Consider the following 13697-nt stretch of genomic DNA (forward strand, 5'->3'; position numbering starts at 1 on the left):
GGGTTTAATTTGGGATTATTGAAGATTTATTTTAGGATTATTAGGGGTTTATTTTGGGATTACTGGAGATTTTATTTGGGATTACTAGAGATTTAATTTGGGATTATTGAAGATTTATTTTAGGATTATTAGGGGTTTATTTTGGGATTATCAAATATTTATTTTGGGATTACTAGAGATTTAATTTGGGATTATTGAAGATTTATTGTGGGCTGCAGTAATAGATTAATTTAGTGATTAAGTATTTTACTGATTATTACATGGATTCCTCGGATAAGAAGTAATTTTCTTTATTAAAAAGCAATGCTAAATATACAAGAGAAAATAAGATGGTCGCTTAATATGAACAAGTAATTTGATTTCTTTTTAGAAAAAATTAAATTTTTATTGCTGAAATTTCATACAAGAATATCTGTGAAAATGAATTGCCAATATTACATTAAAATGCAATTATGAATATAGAAATAAAATATAGAAATTTTAAATTAGAGGAGATAATCATAATACAAACTAAAACTAAGGCAAACATCAAAATAATAGTAATAAAGAATAATTATATAAAATAAACATTGCATTTATGTTCCAACAGTCACATCAGAGTTTACAGTCTTATTGGAAGGATTTCTAAAATACCACCTTAGTGTTTTATAATCTATTTGCTCATATCTTCTCTTTTTATTCGGCCTGAATCTTCTCTTCGCCCCTTATTGTTTTCTAGCCGTTCTGCCATTTCTTCATTCTGCAGCTTCTTCTGTGTTCACCTGTCCAGAGCCCTCCAGGGTTTACAGGTGGTGCATCATTAAGAATGGTACGTGGGGAAACAGTGCTCTGTGTATAGTTAAATGGACTGAACAAACAAAACTAAAATTTGCCTCAATGCTTTTTTGTGTTCAAATTGCTCAAGTTACTCGAAGGAATCATTTCAGCCCTAAATAAAAGTTGTATAACCCATGTTTTTCTGTAAATCTGTTTTGCAATTATGTCATACAGAATAAAACTAAACTGAATTGTGTGTAGACGCGGAGTGGAAATCAGGTGATGATAGATGGTGATGATGTTTTGAATGACTCTCAAGTAACATCATAGATTTCCCTTAAAATTAATTAGATAAAGAATAGATATGAAAGAAACCTGGGTCTAGATTTTTTTCTGGAATTGAATGCACTTTAATAAATAAACACAAAATCCGTATGAAATCTATTAGATAGTTTGGGGTGTGGATGGGAATCGACTCGCGAGGTCGACTCAGTTGAAAGAGTCGTTTAAAGGAATCGGTTCAGAGAGCGTGAAAACAAGACGGAGGAGCAGGAGAAGGAACAGGACAAGGTTGTGGTTCTGCAGGAAGTTTTTTGGTCTGGAACACAGCTCACAGAGTTCGGATTAATCCCGGAATAATGAGACAGATACAGGAGATAGAGGGATAGAGAGAGATCAGCATGCTGAACCCTGCTGCAAACGGAGACTCTGTGCATGTGCTCTCCAGCTATGTGGCGGAATACCTGGAGATGGTGGAGGCTCTACCTTTGGACCTCCAGAGATCTGTTTCTCTAATGAGGGAAATAGACGCCAAGTATCAAGGTTGGTGCATTAACATACACTTATCACCAGTACCATCTTCCAGGGTTTTATCCACGTGCTCCGGATTTCCGGTCAGAGTGTGCATACACACACTATACACTAAAATATATAAATACACTAAAACACTAACTCTGAAATACACCAGTGTACAGATCAGACCACTTCCTAAATAGTGTACTTTTATTATGAATATTTAAACTGCATTTCTATTATTGTACTTAAATCACCATTGTTTTTGTACGGTAATAATAATATTTATTTATAGGGTTCCCCCTTATTTAATCATGACTTACCTGTAAAACATTCACCTTTAACGTTATTCAAACGTAATGACACCATTAATCAAATAATTGTTATTTATATCACTAGGAAACTAGCGCTGTCTACCCGCTAGCATCTCCAGCACTAGCCTGCTAATCAGTTCAAAATGTCTTTTGCTAACTAAATACGTCTCTTTTTTTTAAACACGTACTCAATCAGCTACGGAAATACAATATAAATAAATAAACATGTACTTCGCAATTTCTACGAGCAAAACACCTTTTTTTTCTTGTAAAACTATTAGCTTGTGCGCTTAACTTAGGCTAAGCTAGCCGAGCTAGCATCCTTCACCTGTGTGCGTTTCTAATGACTGTTAGCCGTCGCCATGGCAACGAGTTCGAATTGCCGCGCGCAGCTCTGGAACATTCCGCGGCTTAGTCAGGAAAGAAAGCTAACTCGGCTACCTAGCGTTAGCATTAGCACAAATAGCAGCTAGATGTTTATGCTAGCGGCTAGCAAGGTGAAATTAGCATTCGCGTGCTATCAAAGGATAAATGTTTGTATTCATAATTATTAAGTAAATGTTTTATATCTTTTATTGGTTATTATAATTAGCTTGCCGTCAGAAACTTTTAAACAGGAATAAATTTAATTTGTTTTTTATAAAATATATATTTTCCTGACATTTTGTTAAAAAAAATAAAGTTTTATCTCCTACATTGAGATATTGTTCATACTTCTTCTCTAAACATATATTTGGAATTATTTATCATATACAATTAAATGTAGCAGATATATTTGATAGGTTTCAGATCTTCATACCAGAAGGTGAAAAAATCCACCCTGATGCCGATCTTCAGTAGCATCCATGATCCATTTCTCCTTTTTTTTTTTTTTTTCCTTGATTAACAATGTCCTATATTACCCACAATGCAGTTCAAGTCATCTATATTTTGACGAGTTTGATGCGGCGGCACTTTATTCTTTAAAATCTCTCTTACTATTTTATTTCCTTGTCGCGTCCTGATACGGCCGAATGATCCTATTTGGTCCACTTCTGTCTTTAGGAATCAAATTCATCCATTTGGTTTGTTTGCAGAGATCCTGAAGGAGCTGAATGATGTTTACGAGAAGCACAAGCAGGAACCGGATCCCGCCCAGAGACGGCGTCTCCTCCAGCACGTCCAGCGCTCCCTGATCCGCACCCAAGAGCTGGGAGACGAGAAGCTCCAGATTGCGGGCCAGATGGTTGAGCTGGTGGAGAACCGCACTCGTCAGTTCGAGTGGCAGGTGGAGCTTTTCCAGGCTTGTCAGAGTTCTCCGGAGAGCACCGTGTCTGTCGGGAGCACGGCTTCCCCGGTCGTGACCGCCGTAAACGTGCCGCCGCTGGCCACGCCGCTCATGTCTCTGGGTAAAGCGGGGACGGAGAGAAAGCGTGAGGAGACACCAGGGTCATGCGATAAGGCGAGCGGGAAGCGATCACGGAGGCAGAAGAGCGGCTCGGAAAACCGGGACAACTCCAATTACAGTCTGGAGCACATCGAGGACACGACAAACGTCGTCACGCCGAAAGAAAAGAAGGCCAGGTTGTCCTCTACATCCTCGTCAAAGAAGAAAAAGAGATCCAAAGCCAAGGAGAGAGAAGCGTCTCCGACCGACCTTCCCATCGACCCCAACGAGCCCACGTACTGCCTGTGCGAGCAGGTTTCCTACGGAGAGATGATCTGCTGCGATAACGACAAGTGCCCCATCGAGTGGTTCCACTTCTCCTGCGTGGACCTACACCACAAGCCCAAGGGGAAGTGGTACTGCCCAAAGTGCAGAGGAGACAACGAGAAGACTATGGACAAAACCCTTGAGAGGGCTAAAAAGGAGAGAGCCTACAGTAGATAGAGTCTCTCTCTCTCTCTCTCTCTCTCTCTCTCTCTCTCCTCTCTCTGTGCCTTTCCACCAAGAGTTCAGTTCACTTTAGACTTTGGAGAAGAAGCATTAATGGAAATCACCAGCTTTGTTTTATTATTTTGTAATCCTGTAACTGTACATCACATCTCTCATTTGTGTGACATTTTTTGGACAAAACTTTGAGTTTTCACTTCAAAGGAAAGAAATCCTGTTTCCTCGTTTAAAGTAAAATGTAGTTTTACTCCGTCACCTTAACGAAGCGACACAGATTTCACCAACAACGGACCCTTTTCTCCCAACGTAAAGAAGTGAGGAAATCCAAACACTTGGCTTGAACGAATTCAAGGTGTGACGTTTTGTTAGTTCCCTGCTCACTTGTGTGTGTGTGTGTGTGTGTGTGTGTGTGTGTGTGTGTGTGTGTGTGTGTGTGTGTGTGTGTGTGGTATTTATGGTATTTGGCTGGCATCCTTATCCAGAGTGACTTACAGAGATTTGAGCAGTTAATGGTTAAGGACTCAGTAGTAGTGCATGAGTAGCAGGGATTTAAACTCTGGACTTCTACGTCTTATTCGCTGAGATGTCACTTCCCAAGTTCTTTGAAGCGAGCGTGGGAACGAAATAAGCAATCATTTGGTGTTCTGTGTTTTCTACGTGATCGTGTTATTGTTGAGCGTAACAGGTATTCGTTATACGTGTTGAACGTTTATCATCAGTGTTTCTTAATGACTTTTTTTTTCTTCCATAAATACGACAGACTGGAGTTGTTTAAAGTTTCTACTACATTTGATTCCAGTTCTATTCAGACATGCATGTTTCTCAGAACTCCTACTGTACACATTACATTTTTGTGTAATTAGTATTATTTTGTATTTCACTTCACATAGTAGCCACAGTTCCAATAAAACCAGATTTATGCAAAATGCATTCCTGCTGCTTTTTGTTTTAAAGGCTCTATTAATAAATACATTCATTCATACATACAATAATGATTCATTAGGACACAGACGAATCATACTATCAGTCTACACTACAAAAGCAAGGGTTTTTTTTTCTTTCAAGAAAAAGTGATTGTTCCACTTCTCAGTGCAAAAATAGGAAAGAGTCATCAATCATGTCTTATTTATACCCTGAGAGATGGAAGGACCAGACAAACAATGGTAGATAATAGAGGGAGCAGAGGACAGTTGGATCAGTGGTAAAAGAAGGAGGGAGCAGTGGAGAAAAAAAAAACAATGCTTTCTTTTCCTTTTTTATTTCCATTATTTACAACTGCAGGGGGGAAAAAAGACTGACATCCAGTGCAAAATCTGTACATATATAATCCATTATGTGTCTTATATACAAGCTTGCTGGAGCACACACACACACACACACACACACACACACACACTCTCTCTCTCTCGTGCATGCACAGAATAGTGAACACTACCAATAAAAAAACCTATATATATATAATTTTGATATAATATATCTCATCCTGAAACACTGATGTTTAAACTCCTGATCAGATTATAATGGGAATGAGGTGTGTGTGTGTGTGTGTGTGTGAGGAATTGAGACGTGCAGGGTTTTCAGACTTGATCGTGCACGAGAAACACAAAAATCACGATTCTGTGTGATCCATAAAGTGCATAAAAAAAAACGATCCCAGGAGGAGTAAATATTTGTTTTGCTTCCTTAAAAGGGAAGTGTCAGAGAGGGAGGAAGGGAGGGAGAGAGCACGAGTGTGTGTGTGTGTTTGGGGTCAGCTGTCTCTCCAGCTCTGCTCCACGATGGCCGACACCCTCTTCTCGTACTCACGCTTGTTCTCCTGGTACAGCTGAGCCGCCTGGCTGTTGGCCGGACTGTTTGGGTTCGGCTCGTCGAGTAGAGACTGGAGGAAGAGGAACGTTCTGATCATCACATGCGTGTGTGTAGAGTGTTTTCTGTTAGCGTGCTGTGACATGAAGTGAGTGAGCACACACCTGAATTGAGGTCAGAATGGAGGACACGTCGTATGTCGGACTCCAGCGGTTCTGAAGGATGTCCAGGCAGATACTTCCGTCTGCGTACACTGATATCACACACACACACACACACACACAGAAATGTTTTTTAAACAACACAGGTTCCAATTCTCTTCAACACGTTAAATAAATTGATAAATATTTGTGTGTGTGTGTGTGTGTGTGTGTATATATATATATATATATATATATATATATATATATATATATATATATATATATATATATGTATATGTATATACACACACACACACACACACACACACATACAGTGTTGTAAAAAAGTGTTTGCCCCTTCCTGATTTTTTTGCATGTTTGTCACACTTTAAAATTTCAGATCATCAAACTAATTTATATCATAGTAAAGATACACAAGTAAATACAACATGCAGTTTTTAAATAAAGATTTTTATTATTGAGCAAAAACTAAATCCAAAACTACATGGCCCTGTGTGAAAAAGTGTTTGCCCCCCTGTTAAAACTGTGGTTGATCACACCTGAGTTAAATTCCTCTCGCCACACCCCCAGGCCCTGATTACTGCCACACCTGTTCACAATCAAGAAATCTCTTAAATACGACCTGCCTGACAAAGTGAAGTCGACCAAAAGATCCTCAAAAGCTAGACATCATGCTGAGATCCAAAGAAATTCAGAAACAAATGAGAAAGAAAGTAATGGAGATCTATCAGTCTGGAAAAAGCTGATGAACATGAACACTGGTTCATGACTCTGCATGGCAGATTTCCAAGACAAAAACTGCTGCTGAGCAAAATGAACATGAAGGCTCGTCTCAATTTGCCAGAAAACCTCTTGATGATCCCCAAGACTTTTGGGAAAATACTCTGTGGACTGACGAGACAAACGTTGAACTTTTTGGAAGGTGTGTGTCCCGTTACGTCTGGTCCTAACCTGAATCCTATTGAGATGCTGTGGCATGACCTTAAAAAGGTGGTTCGCGCTCGAAAAAACCCTCCAGTGCTTGATTGCAACCAGTTATTAGGTTTAGGGGGCAAACACTTTTTCACACAGGGCCATGTAGTTTTGGATTTGGTTTCCCCTCAATAATAAAAACCTTCATTTAAAAACTGCATGTTGTGTTCACTTGTGTATGTTTTACTAATATTTAAATTATTTTGATGATCTGAAACATTAAAGTGTCACAACCATGCAAAAATATAAGCAATCAGGAAGGGGGCAAACACTTTTTCACACCACTGTATATAAAAAAAGAGGCATTAATAGAGAGAGACGGAGATACAGTGAGATGTTCCACATGTGTTTGGGAGGTGAAGTTGAGGTGTTACAGCAGACACACACACACACACACACAGTGATTTATTATAGAATAAATGTTAAGCAGGACTTTGCTTCAAAATGGTTGGAGATGTTCAGGTGTGTGTGTGTGTGTGTGTGTGTGTGTGTGTGTGTGTAAAGACAGAGGTGTAACTCACCGTTCGGGTGGAACATCTTGGAGATGAATCTCACTGTCGGAGGTTTGTTGGGATATTCTTCTGTAAATTCCACCGTCAGCTTAAACGTCCCTACAAACACACACACACACACACACACACACACACACACACACACGCACCATGTTCACTTTCCTTTGTTAATTAACTCAACATATTTTCTACACAACAGGATGTTAAACACTCACCGTCTTCAAAAGGGGTTCCCTCAGGGCTGAGGTGGAAAAATTCAACAGAGAAAATGAGAAATTCAGAAAACTACATTCAAAATGGAAAACAAATCGTAAAGTATTAGATATGGATTATTTTGGGCAGCGATGTGATCTGCTATTGCTTTACAGTATCATCACCACCACCATCGTCATTACAACCACCACCAGTATCATCACCACCACCATCATTACAACCACCACCAGTATCACCACCACAATCACCACCTCCAGTATCATCACCACAGCCACCATCACCCCTACCACAATCACCATCACCACTGCCACCACCACCACCAGTATCACCACCACCACCGTCATTACAACCACCTACAGTATCACTACTACTACCACCACTATCATCACCACCATCACCAGTATCATCACCACTACTACCACCACTACCATAATCATCACCACAGCCACCATCACCCCTACCACAATCACCATCACCAGTATCATCACCACTACTACTACCACTACTACCACAATCACCACCTCCAGTATCATCACCACTACTACTACCACTACTACCATAATCACCACCTCCAGTATCATCACCACTACTACTAGCACCACCACCACTACCAGTATCACCACCACCACCGTCATTACAACCACCACCAGTATCACCACTACCACCACCACCAGTATCATCACCACCATCACCAGTATCATCACCACTACTACTACCACCACTACCATAATCACCACCTCCAGTATCATCACCACAGCCACCATCACCCCTACCACAATCACCATCACCACTGCCACCACCACCACCAGTATCACCACCACCGTCATTACAACCACCTACAGTATCACTACTACTACCACCACTATCATCACCACCATCACCAGTATCATCACTACTACTACCACTACTACCATAATCATCACCACAGCCACCATCACCCCTACCACAATCACCATCACCAGTATCATCACCACTACTACCACTACTACCACAATCACCACCTCCAGTATCATCACCACTACTACTACCACTACTACCATAATCACCACCTCCAGTATCATCACCACTACTACTAGCACCACCACCACTACCAGTATCACCACCACCACCGTCATTACAACCACCTACAGTATCACTACTACTACCACCACTATCATCACCACCATCACCAGTATCATCACCACTACTACTACCACCACTACCATAATCACCACCTCCAGTATCACCACCACAATCACCATCACCAGTATCATCACCACTACTACCACCACTACCACAATCACCACCTCCAGTATCATCACCACTACTACTACCACTACCACAATCACCACCTCCAGTATCATCACCACTACTACTAGCACCACCACCACAATCACCATCACCACTGCCACCACCACTACCAGTATCACCACCACCGTCATTACAACCACCTACAGTATCACTACTACTACTACCACCACTATCATCACCACAATCAACATCACCAGTATCATCACCACTACTACTACCACCACAATCACCACCTACAGTATTATCACCACTGCCACCATCACCACAATCAACATCACCACTACCACAATCACCATCACCAGTATCATCACCACTACTACTACCACCACCATCACCAGTATCATTACCACTATCATCAACATCACCACCACCAGTATCACCACTACCACATTTACCACCTCCAGTATCATCACCACTACTACTACCACCATCACCACCAGTATCACCACCACAATCACCACCTCCAGTATCATCACTGCTACTACTACCACCATCACCACCAGTATCACCACTACCACAATCACCATCACCAGTATCATCACCACTGCCACCACTACCAGTATCACCACCACCATCGTCATTACAACCACCTCCAGTATCACCACTACCACAATCACCACTACCACCACCTCCAGTATCATCACCACCACTACCACCACCTCCAGTATCATCACCACCACAATCACCACCTCCAGTATCATCACCACTACCACCACCTCCAGTATCATCACCAATACCACCACCTCCAGTATCATCACCACCACAATCACCACCACCACAATCACCACCTCCAGTATCATCACCACCTCTAGTATCATCACCACTACCACCACCTCCAGTATCATCACCACCTCCAGTATCATCACCACTACCACCACCTCCAGTATCATCACCACTACCACCACCTCCAGTATCATCACCACCTCCAGTATCATCACCACCTCCAGTATCATCACCACCACAATCACCACCTCCAGTATCATCACCACCACAATCACCACCTCCAGTATCATCACCACTACCACCACCTCCAGTATCATCACCACCTCCAGTATCATCACCACTACCACCACCTCCAGTATCATCACCACTACCACCACCTCCAGTATCATCACCACCACAATCACCACCTCCAGTATCATCACCACCACAATCACCACCTCCAGTATCATCACCACTACCACCACCTCCAGTATCATCACCACCACAATCACCACCTTTAGTATCATCACCACCACAATCACCACCTCCAGTATCATCACCACTACCACCACCTCCAGTATCATCACCACCTCCAGTATCATCACCACCACAATCACCACCTCCAGTATCACCACCTCCATCATCACCACCTCCAGTATCATCACCACTACCACCACCTCCAGTATCATCACCACCTCCAGTATCATCACCACTACCACCACCTCCAGTATCATCACCACCTCCAGTATCATCACCACCACAATCACCACCTCCAGTATCATCACCACCACAATCACCACCTCCAGTATCATCACCACTACCACCACCTCCAGTATCATCACCACTACCACCACCTCCAGTATCATCACCACCTCCAGTATCATCACCACCACAATCACCACCTCCAGTATCATCACCACCACAATCACCACCTCCAGTATCATCACCACTGCCACCACCTCCAGTATCACCACTACCACCACCTCCAGTATCACCACTACCACAATCACCACTACCACCACCTCCAGTATCATCACCACCACTACCACCACCTCCAGTATCATCACCACCACAATCACCAGCAACAGTATCATCACCACCACAATCACCACCTCCAGTATCATCACCACTACCACCACCTCCAGTATCATCACCACCACCACCTCCAGTATCATCACCACCACAATCACCACCACCACAATCACCACCTCCAGTATCATCACCACCTCTAGTATCATCACCACTACCACCACCTCCAGTATCATCACCACCTCCAGTATCATCACCACTACCACCACCTCCAGTATCATCACCACTACCACCACCTCCAGTATCATCACCACCTCCAGTATCATCACCACCTCCAGTATCATCACCACCACAATCACCACCTCCAGTATCATCACCACTACCACCACCTCCAGTATCATCACCTCCAGTATCATCACCACTACCACTACCACCTCCAGTATCATCACCACTACCACCACCTCCAGTATCATCACCACCTCCAGTATCATCACCACCACAATCACCACCTCCAGTATCATCACCACCACAATCACCACCTCCAGTATCATCACCACCACCACCACCTCCAGTATCATCACCACCTCCAGTATCATCACCACCTCCATCATCACCACCACCACAATCACCACCTCCAGTATCATCACCACCACCACCACCACCTCCAGTATCATCACCACTACCACCACCTCCAGTATCATCACCACTACCACCACCTCCAGTATCATCACCACCTCAGTATCATCACCACTACCACCACCTCCAGTATCATCACCACTACCACCACCTCCAGTATCATCACCACCACAATCACCACCTTCAGTATCATCACCACCACAATCACCACCTCCAGTATCATCACCACTACCACCACCTCCAGTATCATCACCACCACCACCTCCAGTATCATCACCACCACCACCACCTCCAGTATCATCACCACCACAATCACCACCTCCAGTATCACCACCACAATCACCACCTCAGTATCATCACCACTACCACCTCCAGTATCATCACCACCACAATCACCACCTCCAGTATCATCACCACCACAATCACCACCTCCAGTATCATCACCACTACCACTACCACCACCTCCAGTATCATCACCACCACAATCACCAGCAACAGTATCATCACCACTAACCACCATCACCACCAACTCCATCATCATCACCACCACCACCTTCATGGAGGTTCTCTGTGATTTAAGTTCTTGCTCTCGTGTCTCGTACCCGAATATGACGGCGTTCCACACCATGATGTTGTTCTCGGATGGAGCTCCGCTCACACCAGCTGGAGGATCCTCCTGGAGCCTGAACACACACACACACACACACACACACACACACACACACACACACACACTTTCCATTACAGTTCCTCTCACTAACACTAAATATCTTCATTTGGGTTAAAATATTATAGTATTAGATATTAAATAAAATCAAGTCTCCACATTCATGAAGTTTCAGGATCAATACTATATCAGGGTACAAGACTGTCTAGTGCACTTATTCTCCATCATCACACCACAGATCTCAGATTCATCCTATGAACATGATATACCTGCTTATAATCACTATATACCTCTTTTTCTCTCATTATAAAGCTCGCTCGATTTACACTTCACTTCCCAGCTCTATTCCGGCAAGTCCCGCCCTCTGCTTTAGGATAGGCTAGTACTTCATAGACGAGCTCCGGATTGGTGCTGCGTTCTCCGGCCTGACTAATCACTAGAAAGAAGGCGGGATTTTGCCCGAATACGGGTAGTGGCGTATTGAAATAAAGCCGGATACCTCTACCGGTTTCGCTTTACACAATTCTATATAAATCTTACCGTTTGAAATCCCTCATGAGCCGCCGTCTGGCAGGAGTAGACATGATTAAGGACGAAGATTCAATAAAATGAATAAATATATACGGTATGTTATAAATAACCGTGTGAGAAAACTACAGCCGCTACACGCACACTGACCAGCGAACGTCAGAGGTCGGACTGAACCATAGCGTTTACAAAGAGGTGCTCGAGGCGACTGTAGTCAAATAAATAAATAACTTGTTCCTTTAATCAGATGTTAGCGATTTTATATTAATGTATAATATAGTAAATTTTGTATATGTGAGTTTTATCAACAGAAATTAGTAAAAGCTATCCCTGATATTATATCAGTTGCGAGGCCCAAACCCCTGCGCTTCAGCTTGGTACAGTCTGTATGGGCGACGCCGGAGTGACGTGTACTCCAATGTGTTTTTTTTTCTCTCTTTTGGTAATGCGGAAGTGCTGTGGAGGAAAAGGCCACGGGGCTCAGCTTCTGTTCCAAACAGTGATGAAGTGATGGGGAGGAGGGGAGAGGGAGAGGGAGGAAAAGGGAACAAAAAGGTAGAAAGAAAACAGAAACAGAGCGGAAAAAGAGGAACAAATGGAGATTGGGTTTCCCCCATTTATTCATCCACAGAGAGGGAGATAAAGAAAGAGACAGGGTTAGAAGAAAGAAAGAAAGAAAGAAAGAAAGAAAGAAAGAAAGAAAGAAAGAAAGAGACAGGGTAAGAAGAAAGGAAGGAAGAAAGAGACAGGGTGAGAAGAAAGAAAGAAAGAAAGAAAGAAAGAGACAGGGTAAGAAGAAAGGAAGGAAGAAAGAGACAGGGTAAGAAGAAAGAAAGAGACAGGGTAAGAAGAAAGAAAGAAAGAAAGAAAGAAAGAAAGAAAGAAAGAAAGAAAGAAAGAAAGAAAGAGACAGGGTAAGAAGAAAGAAAAAGAAAGAAAGACAGGGTAAGAAGAAAGAAAGAAAGAAAGAGACAGGGTAAGAAGAAAGAAAGAAAGAAAGAAAGAAAGAGACAGGGTAAGAAGAAAGAAAGAAAGAAAGAAAGAAAGAAAGAAAGAGATAGGGTAAGAAGAAAGAAAGAAAAAAGAAAGAAAGAGACAGGGTAAGAAGAAAGAAAGAAAGGGCGCACTTTAGAGAAAGACGCATCGATGACGATGATGAGTCTTACTAGTACACGAGGTGAAGCGGGTCTCTGTGTCTCAGGGTCTTTGGGTCTCCGTGTCTCTGGGTCTGTGTCTCAGGGTCTCTGTGTTTTAGGGTCTCCGTGTTCCAGGGTCTCTGTGTCTCAAGGTCTTTGTGTCTCAGGGTCTCTGTGTCTCAGAGTCTCCGTGTCTCAGAGTCTCCGTGTCTGCTGATGTGAACTGCTCTCTGATGGGGACACTGTTCTACACTCCCTCAGGCCCTGTTGTACTTCATTCATTTAAAATAAAAACACATCTGGATCA

At 42.7% G+C, this 13697-nt stretch overlaps 2 protein-coding genes across 3 annotated transcripts; one reads left to right on the forward strand and one right to left on the reverse strand.

Moving 5' to 3' along the window:
- Window positions 1-555: 555 nt before the first annotated feature.
- LOC124383206 (inhibitor of growth protein 1-like) lies at window positions 556-5602 on the forward strand. 2 transcript variants are annotated; one of them, XR_006925238.1, is made up of 3 exons: window positions 556-1578; window positions 2939-4183; window positions 5467-5602. XR_006925238.1 is itself a non-coding variant. In XM_046845663.1 (2 exons), the coding sequence occupies exons 1-2, from the start codon at window positions 1437-1439 to the stop codon at window positions 3730-3732; spliced, it is 936 nt and encodes a 311-aa protein (XP_046701619.1). In that variant the 5' UTR covers window positions 556-1436; the 3' UTR covers window positions 3733-4665. The 2 variants fall into 2 exon arrangements, 1 of the variants encoding a protein (XP_046701619.1); XM_046845663.1 differs by lacking the exon at window positions 5467-5602 and having other exon boundaries at window positions 2939-4665.
- On the reverse strand, window positions 4978-12425 carry LOC124383208 (ubiquitin-conjugating enzyme E2 A-like). Its single transcript, XM_046845665.1, has 6 exons — window positions 12267-12425; window positions 11662-11742; window positions 7405-7430; window positions 7199-7288; window positions 5706-5794; window positions 4978-5614 (listed from the first exon to the last, which is right to left on the reverse strand). The coding sequence occupies exons 1-6, from the start codon at window positions 12308-12310 to the stop codon at window positions 5486-5488; spliced, it is 459 nt and encodes a 152-aa protein (XP_046701621.1). The 5' UTR covers window positions 12311-12425; the 3' UTR covers window positions 4978-5485.
- Window positions 12426-13697: the final 1272 nt, after the last annotated feature.

The sequence above is a fragment of the Silurus meridionalis genome, chromosome 3 (assembly GCF_014805685.1).
Source record: "Silurus meridionalis isolate SWU-2019-XX chromosome 3, ASM1480568v1, whole genome shotgun sequence".
Classification (NCBI taxonomy): domain Eukaryota; kingdom Metazoa; phylum Chordata; class Actinopteri; order Siluriformes; family Siluridae; genus Silurus; species Silurus meridionalis.